General features: G+C 43.6%; 1 protein-coding gene across 2 annotated transcripts in view; it reads right to left on the reverse strand.

The window, feature by feature from the left end:
- The window catches only part of cd63 (CD63 molecule), a 47,636-nt gene extending 43,487 nt beyond the window's left edge, over nucleotides 1–4,149 (reverse strand). Inside the window, exons 1-2 of one of the 2 annotated variants that reach the window (XM_068024669.1) lie at nucleotides 4,023–4,149; nucleotides 3,329–3,414 (exon numbers count right to left, since the gene is read on the reverse strand). In XM_068024669.1, coding sequence (XP_067880770.1) covers nucleotides 3,329–3,394 — 66 coding nt within the window. In that variant the 5' untranslated portion in view covers nucleotides 3,395–3,414; nucleotides 4,023–4,149. Of the gene's footprint in view, nucleotides 1–3,328; nucleotides 3,415–3,674; nucleotides 3,796–4,022 lie in introns of those variants that run through there. The other variant, XM_068024668.1, reaches the window with a different exon arrangement.
- Nucleotides 4,150–18,856: the final 14,707 nt, after the last annotated feature.

Here is an 18,856-nt window from a genome sequence, read left to right on the forward strand (position 1 = left end):
TTGGAGGGGAACTTGCAGGTGGTGTTCCTATGCATTTTCCACCCTTGTCCTTCTAGTTGGTAGAAGTCCAAGCCATTGTCCAAATGTTGCTGCATTTCTACATGGACTGCTTCAGAATCTGAGGAGTCGCGAATGGTGCTGAACATTGCTCAATGAACATCCCCACTTCTGACCTTATGATTGAAGGAAGGTCATTGATGAAGCAGCTGAAGATGGTTGGGCCTAGGACACTACCCTGAGGAACTCCTGCAGTGATGTCCTGGAGCTCAGATGATTGACCTCCAACAACCAAAATCATCTTTCTTTGTGCTAGGTATGACTCCAGCCAGCAGAGATTTCCCCCCCACCCCCCCCCCCCGATTCCCATTGACTCCAGTTTTGCTTGGGCTCCTTGATGCCATACTCGATCAAATGCTGCCTTGATGTCAAGGGCAGTCACTCTCACCTCACCTCTCGAGTTCAGCTCTTTTGTCCATGTTTGAACCAAGGCTGTAATGAGGTCAGGAGCTGAGTGGCCCTGGCGGAACCCAAACTGAGCGTCACTGAGCAGGTTATTGCTAAGCAAGTGCCGCTTGATGGCACTGTTGATGACACCTTCCATCACTTTACTGATGATTGAGAGTAGGTTGATGGGGCGGTAAATGGCAGGGTTGGACTTGTCCTGCTTTTTGTGTACAGGACATACCTGGGCACTTTTCCACATTGCAGGGTAGATGCCAGTGTTGTAGCTGTACTGGAGCAGCTTGGCTAGGAGCCTGTTCCACCATTCAACGAGATCATGGTTGATCCGCAACCAACTCCATCTGCCCTTTGCCCCGTATCCCTCAATACCTTTGGTAACAAATCTGAGTTTGATACATTTTTGAAAATCTACAATTGATTGCCATCTACAAAAGGAGGTCCAAAAACTTTGACCATCCTTCGTGTGAAGAGACTTCAGTATTCTCACTTTTCAACCATGCCTCGCAAGGTCAGTCAGCACTTCTCAAACCCAACTGTCCTATCTGCACTTTAACAGAGGCCGCCCAGCAGACTGCCCGATTTCACAATAAAGAGAAACTAACTTCACTAGTTAAACCTGAAGCACAGCCTGGATATCACACTTTTGGATGTTGTCGTTCTACATAATTTTGCTAAGTCGCAAGGCAAAACCACAGTGCTGCAACACGAAAAAAGGTGCTGAAGTTCCTCAGGCAATCTCGAACACTGGCTACACACACGATTGATAAGCATCACTGCTCTCTTATTTGCATAAGCAGAGTGGTGAAGCTTTACGGTCGGCTCATGAAAAAGGTCACTTTTAAACATTAGGAGGGAGAGGTTTGCGTGAAAGGGGAAGCAAACATGCATCAATTCAGTTCCAAGGCCAGTCTCCCATATTCTACCCTCAAAACTCGAGCTCATCCAAAACTCTGCAGCCTGTATGCTAACTCGCACCAAGTCCCTGTCATTCATCACCCCTGTGCTCGCTGACCTACTCTGGCTCCCTAATTGCTCATCTAATCAGTGTGAGATTTTATTTGAGAACACGCCTGCAAAGTGCCTTGTAATGTTTTACTATCTTAAAAGGCATTTATATAGATGAAAGTCACCATCATTTGATGCATTGTGCCAATCAGGATCTGGGGAGGTAGTGGATACCCTCTCTCACAAGCAAGATGTCCAAAGTAATGAGGGCTTCCTTGCTGATTCTCTCTCTCTCTCCCCCCACCCAGTAGCTGCAGACATGTCTCGAGTAGGGCCATCCTCAAAGATGTCTCACCCCTGTTCACAATAACAGCATCCTTTTCAGGACATTCAAAATCCTCCCATTTAGTAGTTGTTCCACTCAGATACAACATCTGTTCTCAATATACCCATCTGCACCCCTCCCCCACCACTCCCAATTTCCACCCCCATCCCTCCCTTATGCTGGGTTATGGCCCATGTTCCCAACCAAATGGTCATTATACACTAGTAAGACTAGACAGTGAGCACCAATAGGGGGCAGCACTCCCACTAGGTCATTGTCTGGAGAGACAGAGAAGGTGAACAAACCTTCCTCAGGTTCTGAAGCTAGGCAGAGCAAAATCTGAAAAAAAACCCCACCAACTTCCAATAACACAGCAGTGCACATTCTCCCCCAAAGCCACAACCATGACAATCTCACTTCTACTTCTGTTTTCCAGACACGCTCCCAACCCCCTTCAAAACAAATTCTAGAAGTACCTATTTTACTCAAGAAATAAAATGCTTCTCAGAGCGTTAAGCTGAGAAGTCTACATGTCACCAAGAGATTTATTAAAACAAATAGGAAATACTTGTAAAGGACTAGTCAAGTCCATGATCCCCAACACTACTTTTAGACAGATTAGTACTTGGTTCTGAGGCTGTTTTTTTTTCACTGCATGGTCATCTCAATTGACCCCAAACAGCCTCGTTTACCAATTTCCCCACCCCCACCCCACCCCCATGCATTTGCCCGAGAGAATTTTCAACTTGGAAAACCTGACGTTCCTGTTTGTAAACAATGAATCAAAAAGGCAGTGCAGGAACTGGGAAACTACAGTGAGGGACACCATAGCTCGTTCATGAAACACAGACAACATAAAAGATTGCCATCCAGCACTTTCAATTCAACAAGCCCGGAAACCTTCATCACCCCGCTCACAAAACAATCCCAATTTTTCCTCACTTCCTATTCACAACACAAAAAAAAAAATCCTATTTTTCTTCAAGGCAATTGTTTTTCCACTTTCTCCTATATACAATTCATTCCCCCCTCCCAACTTATTAACACAAATACAAGCTAATTCCCCCCCCAAAGCTTAAACTGGAGATCAAACCAGATGACGAAGCCTTCTGCACATCTAGAATTTCTAGAGAGTCAGACTGGGTAATTTCCAAACTAAAATCTCTGTCCACGTCGCTAGTTAAGGGAATCTCAACCCTGGCACGCAAACAGCATTTTGATTCGGAGAAGGACTAAATAAAACACATCAGAGTTTAACATAAATAACCTCAAGTACTGCAAAGAAAATTGCCTACAGCAGTAAATAGACTTTTAAAACAATATGAAACGTTTTAAAATGAGGGGATACTCAATTTCACAAAAGGTAGTTAAGAAACAATATTAATTTTAAGTTTTCTCGGTGCCTCCCAACACTTCGAGACTGACATTTTGCCAAAAATCTACCACTTAACAGAATAATTTAAGTCGTTACATCATCGGGGAAGAAAAATCGGATACTGACACTTAGCCTCTCGTGACCGCGCCATTCTTCATTTCCATACACAAAAAATACAGGGGAAATTAACAGGGCGAAAGTGACATGAAACTAACACTCACCCAAAACAAGAAGTTAAATATAAACAACAAGTACTTGACGCACTTCATTCCTCCTTCTACAGCCATTTTTCACTCGGGTCTCTTCTCTGAAAACAAAAACATTTTTAAATGTTAACGCCTTTTTAAAAAAAAAAAGAGGTCCGGGAAAAAGACAGAAGCCAGCAGCACGGCTGAAGGACGTGGCTGGGGGAAAAAAAACACTCCAATCCCAGCCATGTTTCTCTACAGCCTGGAGCAACTAGCAGTTTTAGTGTCTAGCAAAAAAAAAATCTTACATACAGGAGAAAACAAGCGATACCAAGGTAAAAGAGCACTAGCAAACAGGAATTAAAGTCCAAATCTCTACCTCAAATCCGAACAAAACACACTTTGTTGCAGAAAAACTGCCACACAGTAGCGCATGCGAGTATCGAACACCTTTCCCCAATCCTCTGATTCGACGTCAAGGCAATTTCTACTTAAGGGGCAGGGCCGAGACTTTTTTTTTTAAATCACGCCAATGTTCCAGCCCTGAAGGAGAGGCAGTCGGGAAAGGCTTGAGAAACACAGAGGACTGTCTCGCCTTAAAAGGTGACTGAGAGAAGTGTGCACATGTTAAATAGCACAGCCAAGATTCATTTGCAGCACAATTTAAAGCAAGCAGTGGCACGAAGTCAAGGGGGTACGGGTTCAAATTGGTGAAAGGTCAACTTACAAAGAGTAATGGTCGGGCAGACACAATAGTGGACGAAGAAGCCTTGAGGAGTCCGTTTTTGCCCTGATGCACTGTAGGCTTTACTTCAGCATGGATGAAGTACGATGAGCCGAACCATTTCCCAATCTCTGTTTATCTGGTCAGTTTGTGAAATGCGTCATTGCGTGGGGCCATTGAGTGCAATAAATGCCAGAAATTGCACATAGCTGTTGCAACTGCTCTTTCACTCCCACAGAGAGGATGGAGCTCTCTTAAAGACACTTTAAAGCTTGGGCACAGCACGACAGTATAGTCTTGGGGTCCCATTGGATTTTTCTCCATTTTTGCCTCTCCTGCTAATGCTGCCTTACAGGTCCAAGGACAATAATCACCAGTGGCCACCTTGCCTCTATCAGCCTGAGCAATGAACATTGGAAAGCTGCTTGATTGTGTGAGGGACACAACTCAGCTGAACTGATCCTATTCCCATCAATATGTACAACTTCATGTTTGCTTTCCAGCAGACACCATGATGAAGAGTGAATCCCCTCCTCAATCCTGACTCTTTCCCCACCACCAGACCAATTTATAGGACCCCTACTTCCAGCCTTCCAAAGATCAGCTACCTCAGGACAGGCTGAGAATGAAACCTGGGACTTGCATTATGGGGCTCAATATGACAATGGACCCATGGATATGCCAAAGCTTCCCTCTCCATTTGCTCCTCAGGAAATGGCTCTTATTTGCCATGTGGGACTGGTGAGAATCAGTTGACTGAATCCAGAAGGGAACTGGTCAACGGGTCCTGGATTCTCAAAGATTCTCTTCTTTTAAAATGACTATCCCAATTAAAGAAAATTGTCAATCAAAAGTAGAGTTCAAAAATGCAATGCAATAAACTGGACAAGAAGCAATCGGCAACCCACAGAATGGGCCTCTCACCAAGTGCATTTTGTAACGCTAATTGAGGAATACAAATAGCCTGACCCTAAATGTTCATATGTGTCTCTTTCAGCCTGGATACACCAATACATCTCAACAGTCATGACACTGACTCCATTGGCTGGAGAGCACTTCGGGACGTCCTGAGATTGTGAAAGGAGCTATATAAATGCAAGTCTCTTTTTTTTAACAGACACAATGGACACCCAACTAGCTTCTCACACACTCAGCTCATTTTTGATGGGACAGCCATTCCGTGAGAACAACAGGAGTCGTCTCTTGCAGCGGCATACTGATCAACAACATTCAACATTGTTCGTAACAAGCCCAAGCGTCTGGTCCGCTGATTTTGGGACCTGACGTGGTAAGTGTTGCATGCTTGGGTGGAATGGGTGACTTTGAATCTATGGTTCCCAAAGCTCTCCACCACTGGGGCTTTTCCTCACCTCATGTCTGGGTCTGGTGTGGACTCATTGATAGAGATTGAAAGCTATGATTAGTCATCAACTCCATTATCGGTGTATCATGCAACTCCCAGGTAGAAGGTGAACTAGATGGACCTTGGTCATTCTTTATCTGGCAATTCCTATGTTCCTATCTAGATCTCATGAGGGACTGTATACAGACAATGACAATAAAAGGCAAACTAACTCCTCCTTCACTTCAATGTCAAGTCTGTGCAGCTTGCTTATTCCCTGCCCCCCAAAAACAGTCATTTAAAAATTGCTGCAGTTCTGGCAAGCTATAAATCCTGATCAGCATATTTGAAATCGGGGTTCTTCTGATCAAAAGCAAGACCAACAATCAGATCCGTCACAGACTCCTAATGCTATCCATTGTTATTTGAAAGCGCTTGTCAAGCAAAACTAACTGGACCAACATCTCAACACTTGGTCACCTTGCTGGCTACAATTCCATGGGAGCCAGCAATTCTGCTGCACATCATCCAAATGGGCATTCCTCATGTGTGTGTCTGGCCACTGAAAATCAGAAGACTGTTCAACCATAGGGTTGCAAGACATTTGAGTCCTACCTTAATCTGATCTGACGTTCACACACAAACACTTTCTAATGAAGGGAGAGGAATCTCTGTAGTGATTAGATGCCTTGTTGCAACACTGGCTGATTTTTCCTTTCCCTAATTGAGAAAGGAACGAGACCAATTGTTACAGTTCAATTGCCACCCTGGCTGCAATCAGCTAACTCAGAAATAGGAGCTTTCTGATACACATGGCTCAGTTACTCAAGGATTCGAGTGTTTATTCTTGGCTATGCTTTAGTGCAATGCTGAAAGAGTGCAGCATTGTTGGAGGAATACCTCTTGCAGTTGGGGGCAGCGGGGAGGGATCATGGGAATTCTGGGGTATGACTTTCACTGTGACCTTAGTCAGTGATGTGCGATTGGCTGACAGTAATGCATTGGCAGCAGGGGGACCTAATTTGAGACACAGCTACTTAATGAGCCTCACAACATGGCTGTGAGTGGTGAGTAACAGTAAAATGGGGGGGGGGGGGGTTACTAAGTGCCCTGAACGAGCATTAACAATGGAAGATAATGAAATAATGTTGAACATACTGGAACCCCATGTAATAATATAGGACTTAACTTCTTAAGTCACTGTAAAGCAGTGTCCTGGCTGCTAGCCCATAGACATGGCTGTTCTTGGAGTTGTTGGTTGTTATGTGAGTTATCAGCTTTTGCAGGGCAGTGTCAGCCATTTTGAAATCTACTTTCCATGATTTTGTGAGTTGGCACAAATAGGTAAGAATTACCATCCTTTCAGCACAATATCAGACTTAAGTGCAGCTCCTAAGTGAGAGTTGACATGTCATAGTTTGTGAAGCATCATCCCTAATGCCATGATGTTGCAGAATATTGTAATGATTGTGTTTTAATTGTCAGCTTGTCTCTTGCTCACATCAGAGGTGGAAACATATTTGGAAATTGACAGCCATTTCCTTTTGCATTCATTAAGGATGCATGATGTCAATCTTAAATATTATCTATAGATGTCTTGCACCTTGGGCGCATTTTGTCCATCCTACCTTGAGGCAGTTCAAAGAAGGTTCACTAGGCTGATTCCTGGGATGAAGGGGTTGTCTTATGAAGAAAGGTTGAGCCTATACTCATTGGAGTTTAGAAGAATGAGAGATGATCTTATTGAAACATATAAGATTCTGAAGGGGTTTGACAGGTTAGATGCTGAGAGGATGTTTCCCCTCGTGGGGGAATCTAGAACTAGGGGGCACAATTTCAAAATAAGTGGTCTCCCATTTAAGATGAGGAGAAATTTCTTTTCTCTGAGGGTCATTAATCTTTGGAATTCTCTTCACCAGAGAGCAGTGGATGCTGGGTCATTGAATATATTCAAGGCTGAGTTAGACAGATTATTGATCTATACGGGAGTCAAGGGTTGTGGGGGGGGGGGGGGGGGCAGACAGAAAAGTGGAGTTAAGGCCACAATCAGATCAGCCATGATCTTATTGAATGGCAGAGCAGGCTTGAGGGGCCGAATGGCCTACTCCTGCTCCTATTTCTTATGTTTTTCTGTTCTATTACCACACTTGCAAATTTCAGCATCACACGTAAACCTGATTGATTCAAATATCATATTCATAAGTGTTGTGTATTTCACTGAGTAAGACTAACATGTGGACTCACAGTTAGCAGCCATTATTGAACTAACTTTATTTACATCTCCCCAGCAGAGAGGGCCTATAACAAAATGCTCAGCTATTACAATATACTACACTCCCTCCCCACTTAAAACTTATACATTAAAATGTAAAATGGTACATGTACATAATTTCCCAGAATACCATAACTATATCCTGAAATTTAATAGGTTGTGTTGCATGCATGTTGTTACTGTAATCACAACTAAAACATGTATGACCAATATTTCCAGTGTAATTTACATGTAAAAATAATTGTATTTCCTGAACACCAGTATGTCTTTAACAGAAATATGATCATTTGATTAGAAGTAATGAAAAGAACAAATTATTTCTTCTTCCTACAGACTTTCAATTAACCTATCTGCCTTCTTTCTCTTTCTGCCTGGGTATCTTCTTCCATTTCAATTAGCTTAATTCTGCTCTCCCAACATCTCAAACTGAGCCAACCCTGAACTTTGACTTTGGCTACCAACTCCTTTTAATGGTTGGGACTGTGAAATTGATAGATTAGTCTTAATCAAAGACCCTGACTCACTTTACTTTAGTGGTGGATTCTATGATACCGGAAAACTTTCAGTATCTTTGTGACTTGCACTTTCTTTCTGACTTTCACTTGGGGCTGTAGGAATTTGTGATATAAGAGGTTTCTCGTGCTCTCCCTTTGTCAGATTTTCTCTTTCAAGCAAATGATCTACATGACACTGACGGAGTCTCTCGCCAATCTTCACTAGATATGTGAATGCACATAGTCTTTTTACAACAACTCCAAACACATACCAATATAAAAGCAAAATGCTGCAGATACTGGAAATCTGAAACAAAAACAAAAAGTGCTGGAAATACTCAGCAGGTCTGGCAGCATCTGTGGAGAGAAGCAAATTTAATGTTTCAGTTCTGATGAAAGGTCACAGACCTGAATTGGTAATTTTGCTTCTCTCTCCACAGATGCTGCCAAACCTGCTGAGTATTTCCAGCACTTTATGTTTTTGTTCCAAACAAATACTTCTCCTTATCACCTCGATGGTTTTTCACCATGACCTTCTGACCAGCACTGAACTCTCTAAGTTTCATACCTTGTGTATCATGATTCATCTTCACTCTACCTTGCTTTTCTCTTACTTTGCTATTGACGTCAGGCTGAAGCAAACTAATCCTTGTCCTAGGAGCATGTTTAAATACTAACTTGTAAAGTGAGCAACCTGTTGTAGACTGTGGGGTTATTCTGTAAGAGAACAGAAAATTGCCTAGCCTGTGTCAAAGACAAAGATGGAAATTACTGCCTGGCTTGTCACCTAGCTTGTCTTCTGCAAAGACCTCTTCACAATTTGTACACTTCTTTCTGCAGCACCATTTAATGTTGGGTGATATGGTGGTATGATGGTCTTTGCGGACGATGCTGCATTAACATCCCACACGGAAGAGTGTCTGCAGAGACTCATCGACAGGATTGCGGCTGCCTACAACGGATTTGGCCTAACCATCAGCCTCAAGAAAACAAACACCATAGGACAGGATGTCAGAAATGCTCCATCCAGCAATATTGGCGACCACGCTCTGGAAGTGGTTCAAGAGTTCACCTATCTAGGCTCAACTATCACCATTAACCTGTCTCTGAATGCAGAAATCAACAAGCGCATGGGAAAGGCTTCCACTGTTTTGTCCAGACTGGCCAAGAGAGTGTGGGAAAATGGCGCACTGACACGGAACACAAAAGTCCGAGTGTATCAAGCCTGTGTCCTCAGTACCTTGCTCTACGGCAGCGAGGCCTGGACAATGTATGTCAGCCAAGAGCGGTGTCTCAATTCATTCCATCTTCGCTGCCTCCGGAGAATCCTTGGCATCAGGTGGCAGGACCGTATCTCCAACACAGAAGTCCTCGAGGCGGCCAACATCCCCAGCATGTATACCCTACTGAGCCAGCGGCGCTTGAGATGGCTTGGCCATGTGAGCTGCATGGACGATGGCAGGATCCCCAAGGACACATTGTACAGCGAGCTCGTCACTGGTATCAGACCCACCGGCCGCCCATGTCTCCGCTTTAAAGACGTCTGCAAACACGACATGAAGTCCTGTGACATTGATCACAAGTCTTGGGAGTCAGTTGCCAGTGATGGCCAGAGCTGGCGGGCAGCCAATAAAGGCGGGGCTAAAGTGTGGCGAGTCGAAGAGACTTAGCAGTTGGCAGGAAAAAAGACAGAAGCGCAAGGGGAGACCCAACTGTGTAACAGCCCCAACAACCAATTTTATCTGCAGCACCTGTGGAAGAGTCTGTCACTCTAGAATTGGCCTTTATAGCCACTCCAGGCGCTGCTTCACAAACCACTGATCACCTCCAGGCGCTTACCCATTGTCTCTCGAGACAAGGAGGCCAAAGAAGAAGAGTATGTTTCACTCCATTCTTACTCAGAAATATTTCAAACTCTTCTGATGTAAACTGTGGACCATTATCTGACACCAACACTTCTGGCAACCCATAAATTGTAAACCAACTTTTCAAAACCTCAGTCGTTTCGGCACTTGTGGTGTTGGGCTTAGACTCAACATTTATCCACTTGTTATAGCTATCCATCAAAATAAAGTACTCTTTCCCTTCCACTTCAAAGAAATCGACATGTACTCATTCCCACGGTTTTCTGAATGAAAGGAACCTTGGTTGGCTCATTTCACATTCTGAGGCACACTTCATAACTTTTCACCAACTCTTCAATATCTCTCTCTACCTTTGAATACCAAAAATAGCTTCTTGCTACTGCTTTCATGCGGACTATCCCTGCGTACTCTTGAATGACGTTCCTCTATCAATCTCTCCCTAAACCTTGGCGGAATAATGACTGTTAAGCCCCATAGGAGACAGCCTTGATCTACACTCAGTTCATTTCTATGTGTGACAAACTCATGCAATTTCTCATCATCACACTCTTTAGGTCAGCCATTCATGACATAATTGAGTACTTTAGTGAGCACCACATCCTTGTGAGTTTCTTCACTAATTTCTCTGGCAGCTACTGGCATCTCATTTGTATATGTAACTCATTTGCTAAAGAAAGTATCAGCCTTCATGAGAAATCTCGAAAGAACATCTGCATCTGCATGATTGCTGACTTACAATATTTAATATCGTACTCAGGGGCCATCAAAATCAACGCCCATCTCTGAAGCTGTGCTGCCGCTAGAGATGGTACTCCCTTCTTTAAACCAGATGTGATCGTAAGGTCTTGGTAGTCAGTTAACAAAGTGAACTTTCTACTGTCCAGTTAGTGATGGAACTTTGTAACACCCATATATGATCACTAATGCCTCTTTCTCAATTTGTGAGTAGTTTTGCTCTGACTTTTTTAAAGTACATGAAGCATATGCTACGGGCTTCTCCACACAGTCTTCCATTATGTGAGATAACACCACACCTAACCACTGTGGTGAGGTGTCGCACGCTAAAACCAATGGTTTCTTGGGATCGTAGTGGGTCGAAACAATATCACTAGTCAGTACTTTCTTCACTTCTTCAAATGCTTTCTGACACTCCACAGACCATTCCCAATCGATTCCATCTTTGAGTAATTGATACAATGCAATGGAGCAAATGTATTAGTTTAGTCAGGGGTGAACTTAGAATGATGCACAACAATTCCTATGAAAGTTCTAAGTTCTTCTTTGTTCTCTGGTCTCTTTGCTTTCAAAATCCCCTCAACCTTCTCCTGCATTGGGTGGATACCTTCATCTATTTGGTGACCCAGGTATGTTACACTTGACACCATGAAGCAACACTTGTGCTTTTTAGCTTTGATGCCATACTCTTGAAGTCGATCTGGGACTTTGTTCAACCTTACAATGTGCTCTTTCTCTGTCTTACTGATAATTAAAATGTCATCCAAGAAGCAGCACACTCATTTCGTCCCACTTAGTACCTGATCCATGACGCTCTGGAACACTGCAGGAACAGTGGACACCCCATATGGTACCCTTTTGTACTGGTACAACCCTTTGTGTGTTTGAATGGTAAGCAAGCCCTTGCTCTTGTCAGTTAATTCTAATTGCAAATCTACATTTGACAGATCTATCTTACTGAACACCTTCCCATTGGCTAAATTGGAAAACAAATCATCACCAGTAGGGAAGTATCATTTTCAATCACCTTATTTACCATTTGTTTATAATCTCCACAAATCCGAACAGACCATATGCTTTTTGAACTACCACAATGGGTGCGGCCCATTCACTGCTCTTCACCTTCTTAATTGCCCCTGTTCTTTCTAATCTATCCAGCTCTTTACTTACTGCTTCTGACTGTGCATAAGGCTCTGGCCTAGCTTTGCAAAATATCGGCTGTACATTATCATTTATCTTGACTTCGGCCTTGTGATGCCTAATTTTATCATTTGGTCCGCTTTGCTCAAACACCACTTTGTGCTCTCTTAGCACATCCTCAATGTCAAAGGTACTCTTACGGATCCCTATTGTAAATAACTCGGCCCAGTTTAACCATATTTTCTTAAGCCAATTCTTTCCCATCAAGGAGACTTTGTTCCCTCCTCTACTACCAATGGCAAGTAATAGGATGCTTCATCGTATTCCACCCTAACACTAACTTCACTTAACACTGGAATACTGTTATTGGAATAACTAGTCAGTTTCACAGCAATTCTGTGTAACGAATGTGATTTGGGGACTTCTCGTCTTCTCCTTCCGAGATAACAGACACTGCTATAGTTGTATCAACGATGAAAGTAACTTGTGAATCTCCGACTTTCATTTTTACTGTGGGTGCTGGAATTATATCTTCAACCTTTTGCTATCATTTTCCATGTGTTTTTCTTGCTGTCTGACTGCGTACAGCTCTTGATCTTCCTGCTCGATAACATCAACTTCTGTTTCCATATCTATTATATGGGCATTCGAGGACTTCCAGGCTCCTGAACTAGCTTTAGGTCTACCATAACCTCAACCTGGTGCATTGCTGTGACCTGGAGTATCACTGTTTCCTCTACTCCTGCATGCCATCTGGATGTGACCGACTTTCCCACAGGCATAGCACTTTGACAGGAAATCATTAATGTACACTACAAACAGTAAGGGTCCCAGCACTGATCCCTGTGGTACACCACTGGTCACAGGCTTCCACTCGCAAAAACAACCCTCGATCATCACCCTCTGCCTCCTGCCACTAAACCAATTTTGGAACCAACTTGCCAAATTACCCCGGATCCCATGGGCTCCTACCTTCTGAACCAATCTCCCATGCGGGACCTTATCAAAAGCCTTACTGAAGACCATATAGACTACATCAACTGCTTTACCCTCATCGACACCTCGAGTCACCTCCTTGAAAAATTCAATCAAATTTGTTAGATATGATCTCCCCCTGACAAAGCCGTGTTGACTATCCCTGATTAATCCCTGCCTCTCCAAATGGAGATTAATCATGTCCCTCAGAATTTTTTCCAATAATTTCCCGACCGCTGATGTTAGACTCACCGGCCTGTAATTACCTGGTTTATCCCTGCTACCCTTCTTGAATAATGGTACCACATTCACTGTCCTTCAATCCTCTGGTACCTCTCCTGTGGCCAGAGAGGATCTGAAAATTTGTGTCAGAGCTCCCGTTATCTCCTCCCTTGCCTCACATAGCAGCCTGGGATACATCTCATCTGGGCCTGGGGATTTATCCACCTTTAAACCCACTAATACAGCTAATACTTCCTCCTTAAGTGAAACATTTACTTTATCCTCATCTCCTATTTTATTTGCTTTCAGCCAAATGTGCAACCTTTGTTCATAATTGTACCAGTCCTTTTTGTTCGGGTTGAATTACCCCATTGTCCCAAAATATGTCTTCAGTGCCTTTTTTTTTAACGTACATACCGTGCTGACTCACTGTTGTACCTGATGTACGCTTACACAAAGCAATCTTTCAAATCACCCCAAACTTCCTCAAAATCAACTTTGGGAGTTCCAAAAAGTGTCACAATATTCCCCAGACTTTGATTTCTCGACTGAAATGTAAAAAGAATTCAATCCCATCCTCATCGCCATCATTCTGTTGTGTGTTTCACTGAGTAAGACTAACATATAGACTCACAGCAAGCAGCCATTATTAAACTACTTTATTTATACCTCCCCAACAGAGAAGGCAGTCTAACAAAATGCTCAGCGATTACAGTATACAACAATAAGACAGCAATAAATTACGGTGAAACTGATAGAAAACGTATCAGTCAAAAGCAGAAATGAAAATGGTTGTTCAGGATGTTCAAAAGCTACAGGTCAGAAATGTGCAGTTAGCAAAGAGCTACCAGTAAGAGAAAAGATAAGGGGAACCAATAAGATTGCACCAAGTATGTGTTGAGAATCTTTTCAGCGTTTGTCTTGTCATGGCAGGAACCGCAAGGTTCCGTGAGATAAATAACAAGTTAATCTGTTTTAGTGATGTTGGTTGAGGGATAAATTGTTGGCCAGGACACCAGTGATAGCTACCCAGTTCTTCTTTGAAATAGTGCCATGGGATCTTTTACGTCCAGCTGAGAGGGCAGACAGAGCTTTGGTTTAACGTCTCTTCTGAAAGACGGTGCCTCTGACAGTGCAGCACTCCCTCAGTACTGCACCGGAGTGTCAGCCTTGATTTTCTGCTCAAGTCCCTGGAGTGTGGACTTTCTGACTCAGAGTGCTATCAACTGAGCCACATCTGGCAACACAATATGAATAAGGGCTGATGTGAAAATATAACCAGTCTAATATCTTCAAGGCAAAATCAGAAGTCGGAGATGTGTGGCATCCCCAGGGCTGAGCAGATTCAGGAAAGGGAGCTGGAGGGTTCTCCATTGAACCTGTGGCTGTCAATTGAGGACAAGACTTGGCTCAGGAGTGGTGCCCTTCACACCTGCTCCACCTGGACACACAAGGTAACAAAAAAACATTGGGTTTCAGCCGCTTATGCCTGGGGTCAAAATTGGCAGTCGGACTTTGGCATCATCAGAGCCCAATTTTCATATTTAATCCAGGACCCCGTTTCCTTCTGACTGGGTGTCCCGATCGCTTGCCAAATAGAGCAAGTTAAACTTGCATCCAGCCATGCTCCTTTCACATCCCCCTTCACCATCACCATTCCCCGTCCCCTCGATGTCTCTGCGGTCCACCCTGTTCCACAGTCCACCTCCTCTCCTGCCATGATCCCTGTGCATTCCTCTTGGAAACAGCGGGATCAATGGGTGGGAGGGGGAGGGGGGTGGGGGGGAGGGTGGAGAAGTCACTGGCCCAGTTTTAACGGTCTGCCTGTCCAGTTTCTGCCGGGTGAGCAGGATTAAAATTGGGCCTTGTCTGTCTATGCTCAAGCTTGGGAACTGGTCGTTTCAGCGAGGTAGTGGAGGGCTGGCAGCATTTGCCAAGCCACGGCCTGAGTTTCTGACTTCAGGAGTTCGGGTGAAAACAAGGAAAAATGATTTGTAAAGAGAAAAAACACGGTCAATTCAGGCCTTTTCATCGTGCTCCTTCAACTTCCACAGAGCTGGGAACACGAGATTTATGACTTAGTTCTTCTGGATTTTTACTGGATCTGAAAGGAATGCAAATGGCAAGATACTCACACAGATCTATTGTATTTAAATAATATGACAGGAAACCTGACCTCATAGGCAGTGAGCTTCAGAATCACAAGTGGACCATGAAGACTCTGTCACAAGTTGATTACATTGTACATTTAATGACACCCTGGGGATATTTTATCAGTCCCATGAATAATCTGTTAGGATGAGCTTTTGTTTTGAAATATGCAGGCATTTATCTGTCTTTTTGGGGCTGGAGGAGGAAGGGGGAAAGACGTCTTGTGATATCATTGAACAGTTTCTCACATTTTTGTGATTCAGTTGGTATGGTCTGTTTGGTTTGACCTCATTTGAGCATTGACCTGGAACCATAGAGATTTGCAGGACAGAGAGAGGCCATTCGGCTAATTGTGTCTGTGCTGGCTCTTTGATAGAGCAATCCCAAACAAATCTCACTGACACACTCTCTCCACATATCCCTATATTAATCCGAATCTAATCCCACTGTCCCGCTGTCTCCCCATTGCCCAGTATCAATCCCAAACAAATCTCACTGACCCACTCTCTCCACATATCCCTATATTAATCCGAATCTAATCCCACTGTCCCACTCTCTCCCCATTGCCCAGTATCAATCCCAAACAAATCTCACTGACCCATTCTCTCCACATATCCCTATATTAATCCGAATCTAATCCCACTGTCCCACTCTCTCCCCATTGCCCAGTATCAATTACAAACTAATCCCACTGCCCCACTCTCTCCCAATAGCCCTGTATCAATCCCAAACTAATCCCACTGCCCCACTCTCTCCCCATAGCCCAGTATCAATCCCAAACTAATCCCACTGCCTCACTCTCTCCCCATAGCCCAGTATCAATCCCAAACTAATCCCACTGCCCCACTCTTTCCCCATAGCCCAGTATCAATCCCAAACCAATCACACTGCCCCACTCTCTCCCCATAGCCCAGTATCAATCCCAAACTAATCACACTGCCCCACTCTCTCCCCATAGCCCAGTATCAATCCCAAACTAATCCCACTGCCTCACTCTCTCCCCATAGCCCAGTATCAATCCCAAACTAATCCCACAGCCCCACTCTTTCCCCATAGCCCAGTATCAATCCCAAACCAATCCCGCTGCCCCACTCTCTCCCCATAGCCCAGTATCAATCCCAAACTAATCCCACTGCCCCACTCTCTCCCCATAGCCCAGTATCAATCCCAAAGTAATCCCACTGCCCCACTCTCTCCCCATAGCCCAGCATCACTCCCAAACTAATCCCACTGCCCCACTCTTTCCCCATAGCTCAGTATCAATCCCAAACTAATCCCACTGCCTCACTCTCTCCCCATAGCCCAGTATCAATCCCAAACTAATCCCACTGCCTCACTCTCTCCCCATAGCTCAGTATCAATCCCAAACTAATCCCACTGCCCCACTCTCTCCCCATAGCCCTGTATCAATTCCAAACTAAATCCACTGCCCTGCTTTCTCCCCATAGCCCAGTATCAATCCCAAACTCATTTCACTGCCTCACTCTCTCCCTGTTGACGTATATCAATCTAAAGTAATCCCACTGCCCCACTCACTTTCCATAGCCCTATATCAATCCCAAACTAATCCCACTGCCCCACTCAGTCCCCATATCCCTGTCTCAATCCCAAACTAATCCTACCACTCTGCACTCTCCCTATAGCTCTAAATATCCCTCTGCTTCATATATTTATCCAATTTTCTACTGAAGGATGGAACAGTTTCTGTTTCAACCACTCCCTTTTCCAATAATCTGCTGCATGAAGAAATTTCTCCTAACTTTCCTCCTTGCTTTCTAAAAGCCAATTTTAAATTGTCCTTGTCCTCTTGTCACTGATTCTCCAAATGGAAAAAATAGTCTTTCTCTATTCATGCTTACAAAACTTTGCATAATTCAAGAAACCTGAATTGAATCTCCTTTTAGTCTTCTCTGCTGAAGTGGAAATAGTCCCAGTATCTCAAGTTTGTGTTCATCGAGTTACATCTGTTCTACAGCACAGAAACAAGCCATTCAGCTCAATTGGTCCATGCCAGTGTTTATGCTCTGGACAAGTCTCCTCTCACCCCCCACTTCATCTCACCCCAACTCTTCTTTTCTCCCACATGTGTTTATCTACCTTTGCCTCAACTACTCCATGTGGTAGCAAGTTCCGCATTCTCACCACTCTCTGGGTAAAACGTTTCTCCTGAATTCCCTATTGGATTTATAGTGACTATTTTATATTTATGGCCCCTAGCTTTGTCTCCCCTGCAAGTGAAATCATTTTCCCTATGTCTACCCCAATAAACACTTTCATAATTATAAAGACCTCTATCAGTTCACCCCTCAGGCTTCTCTTTTTTTAGAGCACCGAACCTCAGCCTGGTCAATCTTTCCTGAAACTTCTAACTTCTCAGTTCTAGTATCATCCTTGTGAATCATTTTGCACCTTTTCAAGTGACTCTATATCCTTTTTACAATATGGCGACCAGAACCGTTCACTGTCCAAGTGTTTGCCAATTATTCAAACGATACAAGGGTACTTGAATGGCCGAGGCCCAAGTGCAGGACACCACCAAGATTCGAGAGTACAAGAAAAGATTAAATAAATCAAGAAAGGGTGATGATCTGATGCCAAGCATGGATTTCGTAGTCATGTAGATTGTAGAAGGAAGGGAGTACTATAGGAGGTACCGAGGGTGACAAAAATGAAGGACCTTTCTCCATTGTTTATGTAGCCTCTCTTTGTAATACATTCCATGTTTTAAAACCGGTTGCTTTTAAGAGAGACACTACCTTCAAAAATCCCTTTAGCAATTGCATGCTGGGAACTTGGCTTTTTTTTTGATCGGCATGAAGTACATCATTTAAAAAGCAGCCAAGCAAATGCTGTTGATTCCTGTCAGACGTACACATCTGGGATAACAATTGCCAAAAACAAGCAACTATTTGAAACAATGTGCATCGGCTGGGCTTTAAGCCAAGATATAATCTCATCAGGAAAGGCCCAACACAGACAGTGCATGTCAAACACTATGGGTGGCCATCAGCACTCCTGTGTGTGTGTATGTGTTATGGAGCTTGCTGTCCATTGCCTGAATAAGGTACCTCTGACTGGGAGACTGATTTCTCAAAAGTGAGACTGTCATTCAAAAGGGTGAGGAGTATAAGAACCTGTGCTTTTAAATACATTAGTTAATTATGTTTTTTGTTTGGCTACAACCGTCGTGTAGCTAAAATGCAATTCCAAGGACAAGATGCTTAAAAACAACAACTTGTGTTTATATAGCACCTTCAATATAGTACAACATCCCAAGTTTCTTCACAGGAGCAATTATCAAACAAAATCTGAGACACGTTGGAGTTATTAGGACAGATGACCATAGAAATATAGAAAATAGGAGCAGGAGTAGACCATTCGGCCCTTCAGGCGCGCTCCTCCATTCAAAAAAGATCATGGCTGACTGTCTAATTCAGTACCCTGTTCCCGCTTTCTCCCCATATCCCTTGATCCCTTTGGCATTAAGAAATATATCTATCTCCTTCTTGAATATATTTAATGACTTGGCCTCCACTGCCTTCTGCGGTAGAGAATTCCACAGGTTCACCACCCTCCGAGTGAAGAAATTTCTCCTCATCTCGGTTCTAAATGGCATACCCCATATCCTGAGACTGTGACCT

The sequence above is a fragment of the Heterodontus francisci genome, chromosome X (assembly GCF_036365525.1).
Source record: "Heterodontus francisci isolate sHetFra1 chromosome X, sHetFra1.hap1, whole genome shotgun sequence".
Classification (NCBI taxonomy): Eukaryota; Metazoa; Chordata; class Chondrichthyes; order Heterodontiformes; family Heterodontidae; genus Heterodontus; species Heterodontus francisci.